Source organism: Helianthus annuus, chromosome 4 (genome assembly GCF_002127325.2).
Source record: "Helianthus annuus cultivar XRQ/B chromosome 4, HanXRQr2.0-SUNRISE, whole genome shotgun sequence".
Taxonomy (NCBI): Eukaryota; Viridiplantae; Streptophyta; class Magnoliopsida; order Asterales; family Asteraceae; genus Helianthus; species Helianthus annuus.
The window spans coordinates 62,876,729-62,902,783 of record NC_035436.2 but is presented as its reverse complement, the minus strand read 5'-3'; the positions used below and the strand labels follow the sequence as shown (position 1 = coordinate 62,902,783).

The window sequence follows — 26,055 nt, the reverse complement described above, 5'->3', positions numbered from 1 at the left end:
AATTCAAAACTATTTGTTTTTTTACTTTTAACACAAATTTTTTTACCTTTTGCAATCTATCCTCACAACTTTTTTAACTTTCAACTTTGGTCCTTTATAGTTTCATTTTCCGCAAATTTTTCGCTTTATACTTCGTTCTAAATTTTATGACTTAACATATCACAACGTGCGTCTTTGGTTTAGCGTTTTTACGTTTCGTTTTAAATTCTGCGAGTTAACATGACGCAACGTGCGTGTGTGGGTGAACGTTTTTACATCGTCTATTTTTTCCCCGTTTGACAGTTTCAACATAACGTGCGCGTCCTAAATTGACTTAGTTATAACTTAAGAATCCCCGCCGCATTGCGGCGGGTCGTAATTCTAGTTATTATATATATCAAATGATAACATAGGTTTGCTACAGTATTCGAGGGTATTTTCGTTATTTCAATCTTCAAACAATTCCAATAACCATGTGTCTGTTGTCCTACCCATTCGTTCTCTCCCTACCCTCCAGAGCAGGTTACCCACCAGGCCGCCACCACCACCACTACCGTCGCCCTTCCATCCGCTGATGATGAACACTGATTGGCATCGCCCGTCACTACCGATCGTCTTCCATCTGCTGCTGCTGATCATCGTTGATTAAAGCGGCCGGCTGATTCGAAACCAGGTTAGGGTAATGATTTAATTGGATGTTTGCCGACTTCTGTTCATCGATGTTCTCATGTACATGTTTTTTAGTTGTTTCAATCTTAGGTTATTTTATTGATAAACTTCAATTTTCTTCACTTCAGGTCATCTTTGATTTACGTTTTAGTAAATTACAAACCTAACTTGGTTTTACTTTTAGGGGAATCCTGAACTTTGGTTATTGTTAGGTTACTTATAGGTGTTTCATTGTTCACGCCAATCGGATTGTATAGAAAGGCAGAAAGCATTGAACCTGGTCGATGAACAGGAAATTAACGGTAATGTCGTCAGATGAACATCGGTGCGTGAAATTACAATTTCGCCATGTCACCATTCGAACCCCGTGAATCGTCGCCGATGGTCTGCTGGAAGTCGGATAACCCATCTAGGGTTCGTCTTCACCCCTGTTGGTGCTAGATCCGTCCGGATCTGGTACATGTAACACCAATGAAGTGGTTACCGCCGGAAACCCAAGGCCACCAGAACTTCATCGACTGTCAGAGTAGCATACGACCATTGATCGCCGCTCATTGCCGCTGCCGGAGCCATGGCAGGGGCTTAATTTTCGCCGGCTAGCTTTCATTGTAGGCGATCTTAACTTGGAAGTCATAACAGCAGCGCGCCAGCAGATTATAGTCCACTGCATAAACCACCGGATACGGACTGCCTTGGTGGCGGCGCTATTTCAACATAAAACCCTAGCTGCCGCCTACTCGACGATGTTGGTGGCTTACTGCACAGTATGGCAACTCAACACTATGCTACTGAATTATCAATACTAAAGTAGGGTGATTCATTGTTGTGCTTAGGGTTTGGTTTTGATTGTGGTAGTTGATTGAGGTGGCAGTTATGAACAGGTCCCGACGAAGCTACAAGGTTAGACCCGATTGCTTAATCTGTTTAACCGATTACATGTAACCTTTTTAGGTCAGAAATGAGGTTGGTGGTTGGGCATCAAGTATGATGGTGATTTCAGTGGTTAGGAGGTGACTGCCGGTGGCAACACAGACCGCCAGCCATGGTGTTTTATGGTGAAACTTAAGTTTAAACTAGCTTAAAAACAATTGATCATAAGTTACTTTTCTGGTTTTGAATTTTGAGCAAGCGTCTTAAAAATAGAGACTTGTATTCTGTAATCTGCAAACAACAGATGGATAGTCATGATCATCTGTTGACAAATGTGAGCAAATGTCAAAATTGGGGCTGATGATATGGGAACAATTGATTATATATGTTAGTAACCTGCCTATTAGACCATGTGTAGTGGTTGTATGGTTGATGTTAGTGGGTAAAAAAATGAGTGTCAGGTCATTGGAATGAGTAAAATTCTGCAGCGACAATGACAATATACATCTTCACAAAGATAAAAATCAGGTTTTTTTTATATCTTTCAACTATTGTAGGGGATCTAAAATTGAGTATTGAGTTTTACTCCTAATACCTTCTATTAGCAGCATGCTTGATCCATTATTTAGAACTGATTATGAGTACTTGATTGAACGAAGGATTAATGCATCTTTCAAGGTACCTAAATTTTGTTTTTGTCTTCTGCAGATTACTGAAGATTGTTTTAAGGGTTTACAAGTTTAAGGAGTGTCAACCTTCCTACCTTCCATTGGAACTATTAATGTAACATGTAAGACATCTCCTTTCATTTCAAGATAGCATCATAATGTATATTATTAATATGCGATTTCCCTCGGCTCTTATTATGATTGATTTCGATCACGAGCCATGCTGCTACAAACAGTTTTAGTTAAACAAGTTTGGTGAAGGTGCATTTAACAGTGTTCATTGTGGTCAGCTATGGGATGGATCTTAAGTAATTAAAACATTTATAACACAAACGCTTTCTCAGCTTCAGCTTTCATGGCTATTGCATAGAAGGTCAAGAACGACTGATTGTATATGATTACATGGGGTTGGGTAACGGGTCAAAACCAGACAAACTTGGTAAACTTTTGTTACAGGTGGGTTGCCGCCAGGGCTGGAACTCATTACTTTTGTTTAAAAATATCATATTAGTTTATAATTTATTGAATTACTGTGCTTTTGTTTCACAGAAGCAACCTTCTGGATTCAAGGATAACAAAGGAGATGACTTTCAAATTGATGGTAAAAGAGATACCATTTTGCTTTTACAATTGGCTTCAATTTTAAGATATTTTTTAATTTTTAATTTGTAACACACGCCTTTGTAAATAAAATTATTTTTGCAATATACGTCTCCCCCTACTGTATCACGTTCCAATTGCGAATCCGCCGCGAAGCGCGGAGCGTCATACTAGTTTACTCTTAATAACAAACTCTTAGGACTAATGGAGTGGTGGTCCATTGGCAAAGGCAAAGCCTTTAAATAACTTGGGAGGGGAGGTCTTGGGTTCAAGTCTCACAGACGACAGGAATAAGAGAAATTTGTCGTTAAAAAAAGGGGAAATGGACTGTATCACCCTCAGCTAAGCAAAATTGGCCAATACCACGCCCAACTTTCAAGTTGGCTCCCACCACCCCTAACTGGACAGTTGGGTTGCTATGTCACCCCGTCGTTAACTAGGCACTAACTCAGTTTGTTTTTTAATCCTATGTGGCAAGGAACTTGTGAGGTGGACAGGCTACGTGGACTCACCATCATCTATCTATGTAAACATAAATAAAAACCCTAAATCACTTGCCAGTTCAACCCAAACACAAATTGCAGAGAAAATCAATCGGAACTCCTACCACCACAACCACCTCCGTCACCACCACTAACCATTCCCACAATCACCACCAACCACCATAACTTCAGCAAATTAAAATCACTAACTTAAAATCTGAGCTAGATAGTCTAATGTACTGTAAGCAACAATACCTTCAATCTATGATTAACAGCAGGATGAGTATTAATGCAACTCTCATTACTAGCTCCACTGTCATCCTTCTCACTCTCTCGTTTCACATACTTCTCATGATCCGACAACGCAACATTGAAATCAAACGCCTCATTCCGTTCCGTAAACCCTAGCCCTACGAACGCGTGTTTTCCGGTTCCATCTTCGATCTTCAACACGAAATACCTGGACGAATCAAGCACCGGTTTGACCGCGGTCTCTCTCTGGCCAGGATTAACGAAACAAACGGCGAACAGATCGCCGGAATTCGGATCTTCTAACCAGATCTCGCAACAGTTGTTGCAGGAAATGACGCGGAGCCTGCCGGACCAGATCTTGTCCGATTGGAGACACTCGCCGCACTTGTAACCGCCGCACTTGTAACCGCCGCTGGTGGATCGCGGTGGTATTTTGAAGACGGAGACTTCGCGGACTACTAGAAGCGTGTGGTTCAATCATGTCTCAGATTCAAAGGTAGGAGTGAGGGTGATTGTTTTGGAAACTTGTCCAAACAAATCTCTAGTGGTGGGTGGGGTGGATGGCAGCAGAGGATGGTGGTGGGGCGGATGGCAGGATTGTGGTGTGGGGTGTGTGTGGTGGATGGTGGTGGTGTTAAGAGAGAGAGAGAGGTGAAAATTTTATAAATTGAATTTTGTATGTAATATATATCTATAAACCATATAAATTTTTAAAGTTTTTTTATTTATAAAATATGTTCCAGATCCACGTCAGCATGCCACATTGGATAAATTGGCCACGTCAGCAAAAACACTAACTGAGTTAGTGCCTAGTTAACGACAGGGTGACATAGCAACCCAACTGTCCAGTTAGGGGTGGTGGGGCCAACTTGAAAGTTGGGCGTGGTATTGGCCAATTTTGCTTAGTTGAGGGTGATACAGTCCATTTCCCCTTAAAAAAATAACAAACTCTCAGGAGTAGCAAACAACACAAACTAATACCATAAACCAAAGACATATTATGCGGATAACTGATCCCACTACGAAATTTAAATCGGCTATAATATTGAAAGGCATAACACAAAGAAAATCCATCAAAGGGTAAAAACATAAAGAACAAAGGCAGCATATACGTAGCAACAATAAACACCAATGCCTAAGCTAACCGGAGAAGTGTCCATAACCACAGTTTAATACGGTAACACAAATTTGACTCATAAGCCCGAAATACCCCTTTGCGTTCTATGCGGCTGCTCCCAACTACACGCATACGGAAACGTCCATTTTTAATCTTCTACTATTAACTCAAGTGGATTCATGATAGCATCTACCGTATCAAGTATATACAATCAAGTAATCCTATAATAAAATTCCATCGTTATCATTGAAAAGCCAATTAAAGTGTTTGAGTTTAACAATATATGATAGCCATCAACCATGAAATTAAACTTGTCACCATATGATTTATGTTAAGCCATTCATTCTTGACTTTGTTGGTCTACATTTATTTATCAAATAATTGTACTTTAAAAAAATTCCCAAAAAACCATGTTCAAAACTCATGTGCTTACCAGAATCAAGGTTGCCAAATATCAAGTATTTCTATTGAAATCATACAAAAGTCCATCACACCTTGGCCACCGTGAAACCCAGTGCTTCACCGTCACCAACCTACCTTCAAAACCCTAGACCCTTAATCAACATATCTTCTAATTTCTTGACCAAAATAAAAAAATCCATACCTATTTATCTCTATTCCCCGATGAATAAGAGAAGATATAGAAAGGTTGACCCATCGCCGGAATCCATTGAATCCTAGCTCCCAAGTCACCGTTGATTCCTCACTTTACTAAACCCTCGGGTCGCTCGATCTACCCATGCAACACCTCATCATCGCTCGATTGGAGGCCGATGCGTTGGGCTTTGGAAGTGGCGGAGGAATTGTTGAAGTGATGGAGAAGAGAGATGGCACCGGTGGGATTGAAAGCGGCGGAGGTGGTGGTGGTGGTGGTGCGTTTGCGTGCTTTTTCGATTTCTTCTTTGGGCATGTTTGGCTAAGCTTATTTTACCTAAAAAGAACTTTTGTGAAAAGGACTTCTTGACTTATTACTTTTTGAAACAGAGTTTTTAAAAAAGTGTTTGGATTAGCTTATTGGGTGGGAAAAGCCAATAAGTCAATAAGTTGTTTTTTAAAAAGTGTTTGACTTAGCTTATTGATGTAAAATGACTAAAATCTAATAAGTCAATAAGTTGGTTAAAAAAGTCACAACATTCTAAGTTCTCAAAAATGACTTTTTGATGACTTTTTCTCCTTTTCAAAAAGTCATTTTGAAAAGAACTTTTAGGTTGGCAAACACTAAAACTCCTTTTTAGCTTTTTGATTAAGTCAATAAGTCATAAGTTTGGTTGGAAAAGCTTAGCCAAACATGCCCTTTGTCTTCAATTTTGACCTCAATTTGGCTGGGTTTTCTCAGCAGCATCTTTGAATTTAGTTGATATGGAACAAATGCTTTGAGCTACTTTGAAAATAGAATAAGACAAAAATGGAGAAGTTGGTCGGTGGCAAAAGCCACCAACTTTGTCTTTTAAGATGTTATAGAATATAATGAGTTCACCCTAATTCATCCAATACTTCATTATCCAATGACCACAAACCAACCAACTAATACACCACATACTTTCTCTAGTTTACTTGTCGACCACCCCAACTCCCACGGTGCACCTGAGGCTACCGGTTGTCCATTTACTCCAAGTGTCGAGTAGCGTGCCCCTACTGTTGGGTCTAAATCGTGTAGTCTAATGTTATCAACGAATCAAGTCAACCAAGTCAACGCCGGCAAGTCAAAGTCAATGCACAAGTCGACACGAGAAGATCGAAGAAAGATATGGCGTGTGAACGTTCGAGATATGATAGTTTTATTGCTTTAGATAATTAAATATATTTTGTTTAGACAAAATATATTTATTATCTTATTTAATTTGTTTTCATGTTTATTACTAGTTTTGGCAAGTAATTATCTCTAGGGACTTAACTGTAATTAGCCTAAAGTAGAATAGGCTATAAATAGAAAGAGATGCTTAGGGTTTAGGCAACACACTTGACTAGAGATTTGGGGGCTAATTGTATCATCATTTGTGCAAATCAATCTAGTGGGTTTTTCAAGTTCATTTTATGTGTGTTCATCTTGATTCTTATACAAAATCAGATTTTTGACTCGATTTGATCCTACAATTTGGTATCAGAGCTTGGTACTCGAATTTGGGATTCAACAATCTTCAAATTCATCCTAAAAAAAAAAAATTGATTTTGATTTGAAAAGTTTTGAAACTTTTAGGGTTTTTAATTTTATTCACTTTTTCTTCAAAAATCTTGTTTTTAAAAGGTTTAAATTATGTGTTTGCTGATTGTGAGTTGAGACTAGTATTATTTGAAAGATTCATAGTGATTTTATCACTTAAAGAGGTTTCGGCTCAAATCAGAAGGTTTTAGATGAGTTTTTGAAGTTTCTGGGCGATTTTTTTATGAATACAGCGATTTTATTTTGACTACAGCGATTTTATTTTGTTTATAGCGTTTTTATTGAAAGTTCCGGCGAATTTGGGTTTTCCGGCAATTTTCCGGCGAAATTAACTTTTCCGGCGAAATTAACTTTTCCGGCGAAATTAAATCTTGAACGCGAGTTCAAGTTCTCCGGCGTATTAAATACGCCGGTAAGTCAACGTTTTCGTCGCCGTGATTCCGCTAGTTTGAATCCGGCCGGCGAATTTAATTAAAAAAAATAGGGGTAGAGAAAGATCTGTTGCGTATATAATAACTAATCAAATACATATGATACACATTCTGTTTTGAAACTTTGCATTTCCGGCAAACTTCCTGCCATTAAATTAGGGTTCCGGTTAGTTTTTCCGGCGCCACCACTTTTTCGGCAACCTACGATATCATCCGTGCCAACACCACTGCCTAAACATCCACCACACACCGTTCAAACATCCTTGTTAAACCATCACTTCCCACCTTCGAAGCACCTCTCGAGCACCGCCATCCCTACGCCTCCACAAAAACAACCAACCACCGCTTCTCTTTCACTGACCACCACACTCCGCCGAACCTGCTCCACCATCGATCACGGTCACTGTCCAACAAACCACCATAATCAACCACCACTTCACCATAAACCTCCGATCACCACCGTCTCTGGCGTGACATCATCTCTGTCACAGAGAGCACCACCTCCGACCACCGACCGCCACCTTGCAACCACCACAACCTTCTCCCAGACTGAAGCAACAACTTCCTCCTCCGCCTTCCGACCAACTCCGGTCACTTCCATTACCACCATCAACCTCCGCGTTGAACGCCACTCCCACACCAACCATCGTTCTACACCCAACCTCCACCCTACACCATCTCCGAGCCACCATTGAACTATCTTTACAACACCAACCCGTCATCTCGATCATCATCGGAAAGAGGGTTTTGGATTTAAATTGAGAGCTGTTTAAAGTGAATTTAGCGAGAGAGAGATCTGTTGTTGTTCTTTGTTTTGAGAGAGAGAGGAGTATAGAAGATAACTTTCAGAGAGAAATTTGGTGACGGCTGAGTAAAGGCTAATTAGGGTTTTGGTGGTTATCCCAAAGTAACAAAAGACAAATTCATAACTCCATTTGATAAAACTTCTGAAGTCCGGAGCTGATTTCAAAATTTTCAAAAGTTTTGTTAAAGTTGTAGTTAAATATTAAAAAAAAAGGTATCATTTGAATTTGAGAATTTTTCTAAGTTCACGTGACATAAGAAATCTCAATTCAAAGTTCACATATTTAATTTTAATATTATTATCCAATTAAATTAATATTTGTTATCCTATTTTCCATAACAAGCTGGTCTCGGGAATTCACATTTAGAAAAGTCAAAAATAATTTTCAGAAATTTAATTTAGTTGGGCCAATTTGTCATTTGCTAGGTTTGCATTTTCATTGGGTCGATTAGAATGGATTTTTTAGACTAAAAGGTTGTTTAAGGAAAGATAGAGTAGTGCTGAGTTTTAACTGTTATTTTTAGGCCGGGTCTTAAAATTTTTATTTGTGGGCCTAAAATTTTGATCAGTTTTGTGCCGGGAGTTTCATGCTATTTTTGGGCCTTTTCGAGTCGATACTTTTCAGGTTGATACGGGGTTATTTTCAAAGCAATTTAACCTGGGTTTTGAGCTGATATAAATATTTTTTGGGGGGGATTAATTAAAAAAAATGTTTCAAAATCAGTTGACTCGCATTGCACAAGTTGAATATGAAACAGGAACCGCACCCCGACCTCCAAAGTTGAAAGGATCAACCAATTTCAGCAGTTGGAAAAACCAAATCAAGTCCTTTTTCGAGTACACAGACTATAACCAATTGATCTCAATCACCGTCGGACCTTATGTCCCCATGACCGTTCATGATGATATTCGTGTAATCAACAATGATCCCTTGACCTTTACCAAGGAAGATAAGGCATTGACCAACGTGACCGCTGGGCTCACGCTACTCTGACAATGGCCTTATCAACTAATGACTGCAACATGTTTGAGGAATACACTACCGCACATGAACTCTGGTTGGCTCTACTTGACTACTATGAAGGGAACAGAGAAATGCTTCAGAAAAAGAGAGACATGGTCCAAAAGGAATATGACATGTTTAGCGGCTTCCGCGGGGAAAGCTTATCGGGTTACATCAGCCGATTTTTAAACATGAAGGCAAAAATGAAAAAGGATGGTAATCCCATCACCAACAGCGCTGCAATCAGTAAATTTTTGAACTCACTTCCAAAAGAGTGGAGCTTAAAATGTATGAAAATTAAACAAAGCTTCTTAAACAACTGGAATCCAATCTCGTTATCAGATGTGATCGATGCTCTAGAATCTTTCGAAACAGATCAAGCCGAACATCCTCATAAATCTGTCCAATCTGCTGATGCGTACAAGAACATGACATTTGTACCCCCAACAACCTCCAACGACTCTAGCTCACAAGTTGCAAACGCGTCAAACTTCAACAATGCTTCCGTAAACTCTGTAAAAGCTCCACAATGTGATGAAAAGAATATTGTGGTCGATGATGCTCAAGCTGTGAAGGAGGAAGAAAGGAGCAGTGCAGCAAGTGAAAAGATAGAAGAAAAGATTCATAATGAGGCGATGAAAATGGAATCCAACAAAGAAAAGGATGAGGAAGACTTGGCAAACAACATTCCTTACGAGTTTAAAGTCAAATTATGTTCCCAACCATGTGTGAACGTCGTGGCACATTACAAATCCCTCAACCGTGACCTAATTAGAGACAAAGAAAATGAAGCTGCATATCAGAGAAAGTTGAATTCGACTTTAGCTGAAATGCAGACTTTAAAAGAGTTTGTTTTGAGAAAAGATTTTGTCATAAACGACTTAACTGAAAGATTAGAAAAATCTCAGAATGAAAACAATAGATTGCAAATCATAATTGATAAATGGAACGTAAGTAAAAAGGCACTGGTTGACATTAAAAATTGCCAACGACCGACATATGTGAAGGATGGAATCGGGTACAAAGATAAGCTTGGAAATGAAAGAAAACTCTTTCTTCCTCCACATAGCAAAAACTATGTACCCATGCCATCTCCTCATCCCGATAATGATTTGATTGATGAAAATGATCTTGTTGTTGAAAATGTTTCTTGTGTAAATGAAGAGGTTACTAACCTTTCTGATAACAGTGCAGATGTGATTAAGCGTGACGAAGATGGATGCGATGACGAATGTGGTGGTTTGAAGATAGGCATAGGCTATTCAGGCGACAATTATTCCGCTGTTAACTGGTTCGCCTGGAATTGTAATAAGGAAAACAATACTTCATTTCAAAATGACTGTAATGGCCATGTGCCTAAATTTAACATTCGAGATGACCGTAATGGCCGTGTGCCTACACTTAAAAACCACAACCACGACAATGTGGTGATTGAATGTCATGATTTAAATTCTGCTTTTTGTGATGAAAAGGTTGTGTGTGAACCTCCCGTGTTTGTTCCAGAATTGAAACAAAACAGATTCGGAAAATTCCTCACCGAGGAAATTCCAGAATTTGTTCCATCTCATACAGGTGTGTCAGAGTCTGATAAGGAGCCAAATGAAGAAAGCAGCAGTGAAGACTCAAGCACCACAACTTCAAAAGGTGGCGAAGGAAGCTCAAGTAAGGATCGTGATTCAGATTTTCAGACATACCAAGAATGGGAAATGTAACGCCCTGCGTTTTCAAACATCCTACATTTAGAAACCTTACGTGAAATTCTATCTTTGGAAATCTTGTGTTCTTATAACCATTCTTTCATCGTAATCGTTGTAAAATACGGAACTTGCTTCGTAAATAAAACTTGTACATTACACTTTTTACCTAGTTAAATCATGTTTTATTTCTTATTTTACCTTGTTACAAGTTAGGGGAAACATTGTTGCATATTATTACACAACTTAATTAACAAAATTACTCATTATAATGTTTTAAAAAAATAAAAAAAAATAAAGAAATATGGCAGCCCAATTCAGCAAAATTCAGCCCCATATAGTTGGGTTTTGTGGGCTAGTTTCAAGGTGTAACCCCTTCTAAACACTTCCAAAGCCCAACCCATTGAAACCCTAATCCTTCCCCCTATAAATACCACTTATAACCAGCCTCCCTACCACTTTTGCAACCCTAAAAACTCACAAAACATCCACCAAACCGTAGCTGAAAGCAAGGGTTCGAGTAGATTGACACCCCTTCACGAAAATGAGCATAACTCACTCAATTCTTATCCGATTGACTCGATTCTTTTTCCTACTTGCTTGTATAATCATGGGGTTCGATTCCTAGACTTCTCCTTGGAGAAATCAGACCTGGAAATGCCCCGAAATAGTCCATAAACTTTCTGTTTGTTTTTATGTTCATCAAAAACTTGTTTAAACCTATGCAACTTGTGTCTAACACATCTCATACCTATGTCCTAATGCTTACAACTTATCCCATGGTTGGTTAAGCTTAAAAACAAGGTTGAGACATTTAAAATCAGAGGATTAAACCTCATAAACTTGGTGTTTTGTTTAGGGTTTTTAACCCACAAGTCATGTCAAACTTTGTCTTTGATACATGAGTGATTATGGAACAACTTGGGTTGTCCAAACATACAATCCTCACATGATTTGATGATTTCTCTTAGTTAGTGTGTATATTTCTTATTCTTTATTGTATGTTCATGACCCTCCTTGGTTGTTTTTTTTACATCAAGTGTAGTGGTGAACACATAGAGGTGCCTAAATGGAAGACTTGATCTTCCTACCTCCTACATGACTTCTATGACATTTAGAGGTACCAAAATGAAGATTTTAATCTTCTACCTCATGCTTGAACTATTGGACATATATTATATAACCTAAATATATTATTCGAATAATCGAATCTTTGATGATGAACTAGTGTTCATATGTCGGGGTACTAGATTACATCATCCTAGACTATGATAACTTGTCACGATTCTAATGGAACCTTGTTCCATGAAAACATCTAAACTCCTTCGAGTTTCCTAGTGTCAAGAACAAGCATCATATGTACTAAATGATTATTTTCCATGTTATTCTCATATCTTATTTTTATGTTGTTTTGAACACCGAATCTCGACTCTAAACATACTTGAACCTTAACCCTTATACATTCGGACTCTAAATCTCTACTCGTCAACAATTGGATAATCGGAAAACGTATGCAAACTTTGTGAGTATACTCGTACTTTTCCCCTTTTTACTTTTACTACTTTTGGGGTGTAACATGTTTACCTATTGAAACTTACACATGAACTTTTGTCTAAACACATGAACATTCCTATAACATGCTTGTATATGTGATGACTTGATACTTTAAATTTGGGTGATTCTTATGTGTTGAACTTATCATTAACTTCGTACGAGCCAAACCTTGACATATGTAGCGCTATAGGATTAACGACCCGCCTCTACTGAAACTTTGGTTATGTCATGAGCAAGTTGCGTTTTCTTGGTTTGATATGTTAGACACATGCCATGTTTAAATGTTTATCTTGAATCACATGCTTGCTATGAGGAATTGTTCAAACTTATCTTTTGCTATGTACGTATCAAACTTGTATACTCGCCTTTGCTTTTGCATTGAACTTTATTTTAAACATGTTACAGGTTGAGGACGATGATGCTATGAAATGAAGTAGCGTTGATGCCTAGATACACATATAGACGTTAGGGTTTAAAATGTTGTATCAAAATTTTGATATGTTATCATGTTGTTTTGTTAAACTTGTCGTATTTGAATTTCTTGTAACGTTGACTATTTGAAGTTATGAAATGAAATGAAATTTGGATTTTCTAAATATTGTCACAAATAGCGTTATGATGTCTCTAGCAATCTTCACACTTCGTCTCATCCCGATGTTTCCGCCATTGGTTGGGGTGTGACAGATTGGTATCAGAGCCATAACTATAGGGAATTAGGAAAAGTAGGAATGCTTTAGCCTAGTCTATAGTTTTAGAACCTTATTCGTATGCTTTGCTTGGACTACTACATGATACTTTATTTGTTACTTATTTATGCTCTTTTAAACATGTATGTTACTCATGTGTAATATTCGACATGTTATTCTTACGCATTAATGCTTGTTTTATTATGTGTTAACACTTGTTTCGTTGTTCGATTCTTTATGTGTTATTCTTGACATATTTCTCTATGTGTTAATACTTGTTTTATTTCATTATTTAAGTATCATCCTTGATATGCTTTCTTATGTGTTTATACTTGTTTGTGTATCTCCTTCGACATACACTTCCCTCATGCATTTTACTCGATTATTCTAAATCCGACAACACTCATATTGTACAAATGAGACGAATTCACCAAAATAGGCGTGAAACTCACAATTTGGTGAACGACTCTCAATCTACATATTCCTTTTTACACGAGATATCGCCATTAAGCTAGGAGTGAAATCCACATCTTAATGGTAAAACTCAAATTTCAAATTCTAGTGGACCCTCGTCAACATGTCGAAATTAAATTTTGACCCGACGAGTACCAACCACACTTAGGATACAAAATCGTCAAGTTAGGGGTGAAACCCGCACCTTGTCGACTAGTTCCACTCCTTGGTATTTTTTTTATAAATCCCGCCAAGTCTCGAAATTTCGATTGATTTGGGACATGTAGTAACCGGAAGGGTAAATACCGTTAACCGACTTGTCGGCGAGAGTATTTTACCTATTAGGCCAAAGCATGCTCCTCAAATTCAAAAGACTTTTTGACCACTTTGGTTAGTCAAAGTTCCGTTTTGGAACCATCCAAATTTTGATCAACATGTGTTCCTAATATTTATTTTATACGATGCAATCTTTCAAACTCGAGTATACTTTCGATATTCTCTTTTCATGCACACAACATATTGAACCTTTTCCATACATTTATATATATGCATGATTTCATATAATATAATTTCATATTCCTTGTAACGACGAGTGGAGACATATCATTAAGATTGGAGTGATTTTCTTACCTTGACGACTAACTCCACTCCCCTTTTTTCTTAAAAAAAAACGACATCACCAACGAGTTAGGGGTGATTCCCTTACCTAGGTGATCGTTACCAAAACGTCTCTTCAAAATATCTTATTATGCAAACTCGATCATATTTTATACCCAAATTGTTTATCATTATTCAAAATACCCACTCATACCGATTTCAAAATGCATTGTTTTATCAAACGTACTTCTTATTCTACAATCTATTTTCATTCAACTCATATACGCGAAATTCATAATCATGTCTTAAAACGTTTTATTGCTCGAACTTCAAAACCTTACGAAATGCTACCTATCAATTTAATCGGCTCAATGAAACTCTTGCCCATGAACTTCATATTCGACTTAATCACTAAAACATGCTCACCTTCTACTTTTAATCAAAATCCAACCAACCTTTCTCAAATACTTATAAGATCTTATAGAAGTTATATGATTGTTTTACCAAATACCCTTTTCAACATCAACAAATCATTTGTTAATTTTTTTAATCACTAAGTCCTTTTGCTAAATTTCTCTTCTAAGGATTCTAGTTTTCACAAGAACCTCCTAAATTCATAATTTCTTCTTTGATGAAACGAACTTACTTTTTAACGAAAACCCTTTTCCTACACCAATTTACAAAACACGTGGGCAAGAAGACTTCATAGGGACCGACCATTTTTCGGATTACGTAAACCCTTTTAAACAAAATTAGCATTTCTATTTGTTACAAAATACGTTATGCATAACCAACGAGTACTTTATGTTCCTTTACATATACAAACTATATTCTACCTTTCAAACCAGGCTCAATCTAATTTTGATTCGATAAACTCAACGTTTTGTTGGAACAACTATACATGCACATCGTCATACACGTTTTAGTCGATATCTCGTGATAACACCATTTATATCGTTCGTATCTACATACTTAGCCTTTCTAATCCGCGATGCCTCAACATACACCATATACGCAATATTTATTTTTCATACCTACACCTATGTTCATACGTTTTATGCTTGTACTCATACACATACTACTTATACGTTTTACGATTCTGCTTGTACACATACTACTTACACGTTTTATGTTTATGCTCATACATACATGCGTATTCATACTTAAACTTATGCTCATACTTTCATCCTTACTCATGATTCGTACATTCGTACCTATACGCGAGCGTAATCCGAGGGATTCGCTTACGTGGGTCCCATACATGCTTAAACATAAACATGCTTACATACGACATTCTTCTACGTACACATTCTTATTTTCAAATTCATGTATACCTTGATTCATACATAACTAGTACAAGCTATGTGGATCATGCGACAATCAGTATAATCGCGGGTGCACACGGGATTATAGTGATAGGCGTATGAGAACCATAGAGTGTACTACTGTGTATGGTAAGACACGGAACGTAACATGACCCCAAGTAACGAAACGGACGTGATGTGGTTAAAACATGGTGGATACGCCGCTGGTACTTCCTATATATAAGTGTTTTCACCATGTTACCAAACTTTCGTAAAACGTGCCATGAGAAATTCAGTGTGTTGCAGACCTTTTGGACCTAATACAACTTCACGCAACTCACAAACGCATTATATCCGATTATTCATGACGAGACTTCATCCTTAACACACTACGTTCATCTATCCAACACTTATGCTATTCACATAGTTGTACTCTTTAAGAGTCATTCGTGCATTCTATACTCGTATTATTTTATACAAAACTCGTTCGCAATCCAGCTTGTTTAAACATTTGAGTCCTAACTTACCTCGTTACCTATAAAATAGCCTCCCTATTCTTGATTCTTGTGAAACTATACTTAGTATACCTCTATTGCTTTATTTAAAGTAACAAACCTTTTCGTTCCTCTCAATAAACAGGTTTTACGAAAGTATGATTTTTTTTATACTATCCTTAAAAACTTCCCCTTGCAAATCTACCTTGACGTTCTCCAAAATTTGGTACTTTTCAAAACTTTCAAACTTCCCAAGTTTCAATTCTTAATGATCACCTTTATGCCAAAAACTCTTTCAAGCCTTCCTCTTGAATAAATTTCGGGACGAAATTTCCTAAAGGAGGGGAGACTGTAACGCCCTGCGTTTTCAAACATCCTACATTTAGAAACCTTACGTGAAATTCTATCTTTGGAAATCTTGTGTTCTTATAACCATTCTTTCATCGTAATCGTTGTAAAATACGGAACTTGCTTCGTAAATAAAACTTGTACATTACACTTTTTACCTAGTTAAATCATGTTTTATTTCTTATTTTACCTTGTTACAAGTTAGGGGAAACATTGTTGCATATTATTACACAACTTAATTAACAAAATTACTCATTATAATGTTTTAAAAAAATAAAAAAAATAAAGAAATATGGCAGCCCAATTCAGCAAAATTCAGCCCCATATAGTTGGATTTTGTGGGCTAGTTTCAAGGTGTAACCCCTTCTAAACACTTCCAAAGCCCAACCCATTGAAACCCTAATCCTTCCCCCTATAAATACCACTTATAACCAGCCTCCCTACCACTTTTGCAACCCTAAAAACTCACAAAACATCCACCAAACCGTAGCTGAAAGCAAGGGTTCGAGTAGATTGACACCCCTTCACGAAAATGAGCATAACTCACTCAATTCTTATCCGATTGACTCGATTCTTTTTCCTACTTGCTTGTATAATCATGGGGTTCGATTCCTAGACTTCTCCTTGGAGAAATCAGACCTGGAAATGCCCCGAAATAGTCCATAAACTTTCTGTTTGTTTTTATGTTCATCAAAAACTTGTTTAAACCTATGCAACTTGTGTCTAACACATCTCATACCTATGTCCTAATGCTTACAACTTATCCCATGGTTGGTTAAGCTTAAAAACAAGGTTGAGACATTTAAAATCAGAGGATTAAACCTCATAAACTTGGTGTTTTGTTTAGGGTTTTTAACCCACAAGTCATGTCAAACTTTGTCTTTGATACATGAGTGATTATGGAACAACTTGGGTTGTCCAAACATACAATCCTCACATGATTTGATGATTTCTCTTAGTTAGTGTGTATATTTCTTATTCTTTATTGTATGTTCATGACCCTCCTTGGTTGTTTTTTTTACATCAAGTGTAGTGGTGAACACATAGAGGTGCCTAAATGGAAGACTTGATCTTCCTACCTCCTACATGACTTCTATGACATTTAGAGGTACCAAAATGAAGATTTTAATCTTCTACCTCATGCTTGAACTATTGGACATATATTATATAACCTAAATATATTATTCGAATAATCGAATCTTTGATGATGAACTAGTGTTCATATGTCGGGGTACTAGATTACATCATCCTAGACTATGATAACTTGTCACGATTCTAATGGAACCTTGTTCCATGAAAACATCTAAACTCCTTCGAGTTTCCTAGTGTCAAGAACAAGCATCATATGTACTAAATGATTATTTTCCATGTTATTCTCATATCTTATTTTTATGTTGTTTTGAACACCGAATCTCGACTCTAAACATACTTGAACCTTAACCCTTATACATTCGGACTCTAAATCTCTACTCGTCAACAATTGGATAATCGGAAAACGTATGCAAACTTTGTGAGTATACTCGTACTTTTCCCCTTTTTACTTTTACTACTTTTGGGGTGTAACATGTTTACCTATTGAAACTTACACATGAACTTTTGTCTAAACACATGAACATTCCTATAACATGCTTGTATATGTGATGACTTGATACTTTAAATTTGGGTGATTCTTATGTGTTGAACTTATCATTAACTTCGTACGAGCCAAACCTTGACATATGTAGCGCTATAGGATTAACGACCCGCCTCTACTGAAACTTTGGTTATGTCATGAGCAAGTTGCGTTTTCTTGGTTTGATATGTTAGACACATGCCATGTTTAAATGTTTATCTTGAATCACATGCTTGCTATGAGGAATTGTTCAAACTTATCTTTTGCTATGTACGTATCAAACTTGTATACTCGCCTTTGCTTTTGCATTGAACTTTATTTTAAACATGTTACAGGTTGAGGACGATGATGCTATGAAATGAAGTAGCGTTGATGCCTAGATACACATATAGACGTTAGGGTTTAAAATGTTGTATCAAAATTTTGATATGTTATCATGTTGTTTTGTTAAACTTGTCGTATTTGAATTTCTTGTAACGTTGACTATTTGAAGTTATGAAATGAAATGAAATTTGGATTTTCTAAATATTGTCACAAATAGCGTTATGATGTCTCTAGCAATCTTCACACTTCGTCTCATCCCGATGTTTCCGCCATTGGTTGGGGTGTGACAGGAAAGCTCAAACGACTCAGAAACGTCAGTAACAGATGTTGGTAATAAGGTTGAAAACCTCGAACCATCAGGTGTTCAAGAACCAACAACCCTAAATGACTCTACAAGTCTAGTAAATCTAGATCCATTGGAAAAAGACTTCCACATTGATGTTTGCACGAATTCAAATGATGAATCAAAGACAAATGAAAGTCTTGGGGAGTCAAAGATCAAAAGATCATCTAAAGTTGTCGAACATCATGTTTGTGAACATGCCGAGTCAAGCTCAAAGCAATCCCCACCCCTAGTTGCATCACACGGAACTTCAAAGTCTCAAAAGCCATTCAAGGCTTGTTTTAGGTGTGGAAAAGAAGGTCATGTGATCAAACAATGCCCAGAACGACACGATCCAGATGGTAAAGACAACCAATATTACTTCTCTGGATCAAAAGGTAAAAATCACACATCTTTGAAAGATCGGATGAAAAACTTTCAATCCAAATCTCCACATGTGAAGCCGGTTTCACATGATTCAAAGATGAAAAGGACCAACACATCAAAACCTCAATCTTTCCCTCCGGGTCTTAAACAAAAGATTGTTTCAAACTTTAAATCTTTTACAAACAAAATTTTTAAACCAACACAAGTTTGGCGAGTCAAACAAGTGGTTGTAAAAGAAATCAATGAGGGAAAAGATTTGGCATATCGGGAGGTTTATTATTTTGATGAAAGGGGACAACCCAAGACTACGATGGCTTGGGTTCCAATCTCTAACTGAATTGCTTATGAGTGTAGGAACATCCAAGGAGGAGTGTTAGTAACACCGGTTATTATCAGTGGTTGTTCTAGATACAAGTTGGGGAAAATCACAGGTTTGGTTATGGTATCTAACCTGGTTGCACACTTAACTGTACTGTAACACACTCATTTTCTTGTTGACATATGCTTTTGTGTGCCTGATGTGGAAGACTTTATTTTGTACATACATGTTTTATAATTTTTTATTTTTCAGTAATTGATTGTACATAAATAAAATTTTAGGGGGAGTATTAAAATACTTCCTAGACCATGAGATGTGATTATTGCAAAATAATCATGATCTTATATGAGAAATGATAGGAACTAACTTGATTATGTCTTCGCATGAATAGGATCTGATGGAGGATACGGCTCCAAGTTAACGATATGTCGGTAGGTTCAGCATTTCAGACAAGTAAACTGCATCTTGGTGATAAAGATAACGTCTACACAAGGATTCTGGCTTTTCTCAGGCATTACGCATCATAGTGGGTAACACATTGCGGCATATGGCTTAATGGTCTTAAATCTTGCGTTGATAGATTGCCAAAGTCTGAGATCTCAGGTCTTTATATTGGTATTTCATTCGGGGATATCATAGTTGTTCTTCTGCTGCATCCAGATACATGCTGACCTAGACGCTATGATATCCTTTTAATAATAAGTGCCTTAAAAAAAAACAGGCCAAACTCCTCTCATAATAAGTGCCATTTTTGGCCAAAACCTAGATAGATTAGTTTGGTCACTCTGCTGTACGGAAGTACTGACCTGCTCACCAAACTATCTGTCTTAGCCCTCGGTAGTTCTTGGGATCTCTGTTGTACGAAAATACAGACCTGATCTCCGCTCTATCGTTGAAGAGAATGAAACTAATATACTCACCTGTTATGAGGAATCTTTGTGCATACCTTGATCGCGGGGGTATGTCCTGATGTGGGACTCACGGGCATAATGTCTCTATTCTCAATAGCTTGTGTGGGGGCCATTGAAGACTTGTCAATATACCCAAAACATGATAATTAATCACCGGATGTATGTCGAAAGAATGGTGCATGGATTTAAGTGGACAAACATACCAACAATCGTTCTTGAGTCGTAGCTATCCTAAAGAAAGTTGAAGTGTGACTAGACTTTTCAAGTTGGTATGATCTCGTATTTGATCAGCTCTATATCTCAAAGGTTGAAAGTTTTTGAAAATTAAAAAAAAAAATTAAAAAAAAATCTAAGATCCAAAAATATTTTGACTTGTGTACAGTTATTTTTCTAAGTCTTCCATATCACATTAATCGTGTCTCAAACCGCTTGAGATACCCTTTCCATTGCACACTACAGATGAATCCGCTTTTGTATGTACTTTGAATCAGTCTAAAAGAAAATGTGGAGTTGTGTTTATATCTGTGAACAGGTTACTTCGACTATTTGCTGCAATGATGGCCGATCATCAATTGAGCAAGATACCAGACCAAAGCACCGGTTTCCTGAAGATTGTAGAAGACACCAAGCTAGGAATCCTCCTCCTACGTCTTCTGATTCACTCAAGCTAAAGAGAGTTGAAAAAGGTTGTTCCTATTTGTCAAAGATGATGCATGCAAAAAGGGGGAGCTTATCCAGATAAAGTACTCAAAGAGCAAAGTGTCAAAAAAAAAAAAAAGATCTTCAGTGAAGAAAATTTGGAAAGCATCAGTCTAGGGGGAGATTGTTGGGTCTAAAATTGAGACTGAAGCTTGCCAAATTGAAGATCACATCATGCATAATGTTGACGGTTCTAAAGATGATGCAAGAGTTTGATAACATTAGCCTAAGGGGGAGATTGTTGGGTCTAAATCGTGTAGTCTAATGTTATCAACGAATCAAGTCAACCAAGTCAACGCCGGCAAGTCAAAGTCAATGCACAAGTCGACACGAGAAGATCGAAGAAAGATATGGCGTGTGAACGTTCGAGATATGATAGTTTTATTGCTTTGGATAATTAAATATATTTTGTTTAGACAAAATATATTTATTATCTTATTTAATTTGTTTTCATGTTTATTACTAGTTTTGGCAAGTAATTATCTCTAGGGACTTAAATGTAATTAGCCTAAAGTAGAATAGGCTATAAATAGAAAGAGATGCTTAGGGTTTAGGCAACACACTTGACTAGAGATTTGGGGGCTAATTGTATAATCATTTGTGCAAATCAATCTAGTGGGTTTTTCAAGTTCATTTTGTGTGTGTTCATCTTGATTCTTATACAAAATCAGATTTTTGACTCAATTTGATCCTACACCTACTTGTCCCAACTACCGTTTGGATGCCCAATCACATGTGCTCAAACATTTGTAGCTGATGCAAACCAATCGATTATTATGAATCAACATTAGATCTCTAAGACTAAAGGGTATGGGGGCCGGTTTAGGCCCGGCCTGGCCCGGCGCCGGTCCCCCACACCGCCCCCCTCGGCCTGGCTCGTCCTAATCGTCTCCCACACGCCGGTTTAGACGGGCCTCAATTTGAAAAATCTAGCCGTTACAAACGGCTATATTAATAAAAAAAACCTTTTTTAACTTTAAATAAAAACCCCTCATCTCATCCATTTTTATACCAATTTCTCAATACTTCTCCCATTCTCATCTAATTTTATAAAAAAAACACTCCATCTTTTTTATACAATCATGAATCTATTCAACCCAAACAACCCCAACCCGAACCATCCCAACCTGAACCAACCTAACTTTTTTTTTCCGACTCCCGCTTACACTCCGACTATCGATCCTTCATGGGTATCTCTGCAATTTACGTTTTCGGGTTTCCAACAATCACCCAACGCCTTCAAACAAATGTCCCAAGTTCAACAAATGCAACATTATCAAGCACTCCAACAAATCATGCAACGCAACTCGTTTGAATCTCTAGCGCAATTCCAATCGCAACCGCCAACTTCCCAACTGCAACCCCCGGTTCAACTTGACGATGATGAAGAAGTCGTCCCCGAATCGCCACCTCAAGAGCTCAAGCGCAAAAAAACAAGGGGAAGGGGAAGACGGTTGAAACCGTAGCCGAAACCTTGCCCAAAGGCGTTTCGAGAGCAAAGTCGAGACCTTGGACAAAAATAGAGGAGGGGGCACTAGCAATGGCGTTTGTTAAGTCCTCAACTTGCCCGATTGTCGGTATGAACCAAAGTTTGTTTTTTTAATTTAAATTTAAAAAGATTCATTTTTTTATTTTTACTAATGCATTTTTTTTAAATTTAGGGAACAACCAAACGAGTAGTAGTTTTTGGAAGGCGACAACGGAAAGATTTAACGAGATTATGGAGCAAGGCCCGATGCGTGATCTCGATTCCGTCTCTGGCAAGTGGCGTAAAATGAGTAAGGCCATCAATACCTTTAGCGGGTATTATAACCAAATTTACACTAATCCTCCTAGTGGGAGTAACAACGAGGACATTCTTAACCTTGCTTTGGCTAAGTGGGACTCTAAAAATTCAACGTCTTTCCCGCATCTCCGAGCATGGAACATTTTAAAGAAAGAAAACAAATGGAAGTCGGTTCCCAATGAGGTCGCAACCGCCAAACGGAGTAAAACTTCCGAGTCCGGAAGTTATAGTACTGGAGGCTCCACCGCTCGTTGTCAAATCGACATAAACGACGACCTGGAATATGACGAGGATGTTTTGCCCGTTCACGAGTCGGAACATCCCACCGGAAGGGACAAAGCAAAAAAAGATGAGGCCTAAAAGCGAAAAGGGGGCGGCTCGAGCCAAACATCTTCCGGGGCGGGTTCGAAAATGGACGAGTTGATATCCGAATTCCGTTCGTTCAAAGAGCTCGCGACCGAAAAAATATAGTTATAGGAAAAACTTGTCGGTCGACTATGCTCAAGCGGAGGATTTTAGGATTATGAGCTCGACTCGGTTCCGGAGGATGAACGAGATTTATCGGAGGATGAAAGAGGAGGTTAAGAAAAAATGGACGTCGTAGGTTGTTTACTTTTTTAATCGTATCGTTATTTTTTTTCCGCTTTTATGTTTTCCGTTTCTAGGATTAGTAAAATTAATTTTTAGGAAATGTAATTTTTATTTATGTTATGAAATGAATTTAATTATGTGTTTTATGTTTTAATTTTATTTAATTTTTATGAAGTTTTTATTAAGTTAACAAAAAAAAGTTAGAAAATTATAAAATAATTAGGTGGGGTAGACTCATCCTCCACCCCCCTCAAAATGCAAGGAGGCCCATCCCCAATGGAATGGTGATGTGGCGCCTACGTGGCGGCCCATCCTCATGGGGATGGGGCTCTCCATACCCTTTAGTCTAAGGAGCCGTTTGGCAACCTTGTACAAAGCAATTAAGAAGCCTGATTGATTAAAGGGTAGTCTCTAAATCAGTTAGCAGGTTTTTAAAACTTACCGACTAAAAGGCTCCATAAAGCATTAAGAGGCGCCTTTTAAGTGAAATAAGTGCAATCTATCTTTGACTGAAACTCTTAATGAATTATTAAGAGGCTACCAAACAATCCTTAAACCTACTAAATTATATGCTTGCATGCACACACCATGAGGAGCACCATGACCAAGGGCGGACCTGACTTATATCCGGGCGTAGCGCGGGCTACGGCTCAAATTTTTACCGGTAGTGTAAATTTTTTTTCCGATTTTTATACAAATGACACCTCTAAACAATTACGAGAACACCCCTCAATTTTTTTTTACAAACCATAATAAGCCCAGCTGGTGATGATGATACAAATCAACAATAAGCCTAATTAGAAACTAAATAATAAGCCCAAATAACTAAATAATAACACATTAGATTAGCCCAAATAACTAAATACAACATTACAATGTTGGACATGACAAAGAGTTATGTCAACTTGGGCTATGAATTTGTTTTTTAACTACGTTTTACAGCACGTGACAGTATAAATTCAATTTTTTATTTTACGAATTTTTTCGTTGTTTACTTACTACATAGCATGATTTTACGACCCAACCTTGCAATATGGGGATTAAAGTAATAGTGTTTTTATCTTGTGAATAAAATTTACATGTTAAGTACCTCAAAATTTTGTATGTTTTTCTTTGCCCCTTTACATGTTAAAGTTTTGTCGATAAAAATTCGGGGTTGTCTACATTTTACGCTAGCTTGTGTATAAGTTTGCGTTTGTCTTTGCTTACGTTTTAGTCACATGGTACTATAAATTCACATTTTTGTTTTATGATTTTCTACGGTTTTGATCGTCGTTTGCTTACTTTACTATTTGGCATAGTTTTAGGACCCCCAAGGGCGGACCCAAGCTTTGGCTTGGGTGGGCAGGCGCCCCCCTTGGAAAAAAAATTTTAGTGTATTTTCGAGGTAAAAATCCCGACTGCACCCCTTGAAAATTTGGATGAACCTTGCGTTCGCACCTCAGAAAATAATTTATGAGTTCAAAACTGAAATCCGCAACGCGAGGGTTAATCACTAGTTATAGACAAAATGTGTAGACCAAAATTAGATGGCTTACAACAAATTATATTATAGACAAAAAGTTTAGGTCTAAATTCTTTATTTTGGGCCAACATTTTTTAGGCAGAGCATTTCAAGCCCAAATACAAAATTGAATTCCGACCCATAACCAAACTAAACCCTACTTAAACCGAACCAAGCCGGCTCCTAAAATCAAAACCCGAAAACAAAAACCGAAATTTTGGTTTTGTTCAGTTTCAGCTCAGAACCTACCAATCTTTTAAAGATTATGATTTACATTTTACTATCATCAGAACTATTTTAAGGTTCCACTCAAACCAATCTTTTATAACTTTCTATAATGTTTTATTAAAATAACACATATGGTTTTGTGATTTGCTTATTTTTTATCTACGTTTTGATATAAATAATATAAAAAACGGGGCCATATCAAATATCACGTTTTATAAGTAGTCGTAAAATTTTATATTCCGTTATATCAAAACGTAGATAAAAATAAATACATCACAAAACCATATTAGTTTTTAATAAAACATTATAGGAGTTATATGAGAAAAAAACAAATTTAAATTTATTAATGTCAAGTCACTTGATGTAAATAGTAAAAAGTTGGGTATAAATAGAATCACCCTTTTCACTTACACCCTCAAAACCTTTGACATGAAACATTATTAATCTTTATCTTTAAGTAAAGTAAGTTACACATTCACTTCTAACTTTAATATATAGCAAGTTTGACCCGTCAACCTTTTTACATAATAACTTGACACCTTATTTTATTTAAATTACTTTTACGACTTTACACCGTAAAGTGTTATACTTTTTTTCTTATTTTAATTACTCTTAAGTTCTTATTTTTATGTACGTGTCAGTATAAATTGAAATTGATTCATGTTTCGACGTAGTTTTTTTTTTTTTTTTTTTTTTTTTTTTTTTTTTTGAAACTAGCCGGATCAAATATAATACTTTTTATGCTTATTTTAACGTACATTTTTCAATTGGTCTATGTTTTGATATAAATTTTACTCGAAAACGTGTCGGCTCAAATATGATATGTCTTCATTTAACGATATAAATTTAGTTACTATACATTTTGACGTCGCTGCAACGCGCTACAGGTAGATTTACTAGTGTTTCTTGGGATGAATAATTGGCTTAATAACTCTTTTGATGATTAGAATTAGTTTTGATGGATATATATGTAAAGAAAATTCAGGTAAAAAGATAGGATAGAAGAGGACTACATCTTGTCTTTTTTCTTTTTTTTTTTTGTATAAAATTTTCTTCTCCAAATAAGTTAGATGGTACTTTAAGATTTCTCACACCGGTTTCCTTAAATTTTGGTTTTAGTTTATCCTTATCCGCTCTCTATCCTTCCCTCTCCCTATAAATATACAATTGGTTACCATTCATTTACTGAATTTGGTAAGAAGATG

At 37.0% G+C, this 26,055-nt stretch overlaps 2 protein-coding genes and 1 long non-coding RNA gene across 4 annotated transcripts; 2 read left to right on the top strand and 1 right to left on the bottom strand.

Annotated features, from left to right (window-relative positions):
- Positions 1 to 430: 430 nt before the first annotated feature.
- Positions 431 to 2,915, top strand: LOC110936603. 2 transcript variants are annotated; one of them, XR_002590142.2, is made up of 4 exons: positions 431 to 652; positions 861 to 1,703; positions 2,227 to 2,308; positions 2,736 to 2,915. It is a non-coding gene; the product is annotated as an uncharacterized LOC110936603 (long non-coding RNA). The 2 variants fall into 2 exon arrangements; XR_002590145.2 differs by lacking the exon at positions 861 to 1,703 and having other exon boundaries at positions 443 to 652.
- A 584-nt stretch (positions 2,916 to 3,499) lies between these two features.
- On the bottom strand, positions 3,500 to 3,991 carry LOC110933495 (uncharacterized protein At1g03900-like; the record flags this gene model as incomplete). Its single annotated transcript, XM_022176714.2, has 1 exon — positions 3,500 to 3,991. A coding segment is annotated over one exon (492 nt), but the record flags the coding sequence as incomplete, so codon positions are not given.
- Positions 3,992 to 22,281: 18,290 nt separating this feature from the next.
- LOC110933496 lies at positions 22,282 to 22,887 on the top strand. The gene is made up of 2 exons (XM_022176715.1): positions 22,282 to 22,318; positions 22,403 to 22,887. The coding sequence occupies exons 1-2, from the start codon at positions 22,282 to 22,284 to the stop codon at positions 22,885 to 22,887; spliced, it is 522 nt and encodes a 173-aa protein (XP_022032407.1).
- The last annotated feature ends 3,168 nt before the right edge of the window (positions 22,888 to 26,055 follow it).

Bases quoted from the DNA above. Each gene is read 5' to 3' on its own strand.
- LOC110933496 (XM_022176715.1), top strand. From the start codon at position 22,282: ATGGCGTTTGTTAAGTCCTCAACTTGCCCGATTGTCG. The intron at 22,319-22,402 runs GTATGAACCAAA...TTTTAAATTTAG, and splicing joins CTCAACTTGCCCGATTGTCG to GGAACAACCAAACGAGTAGT.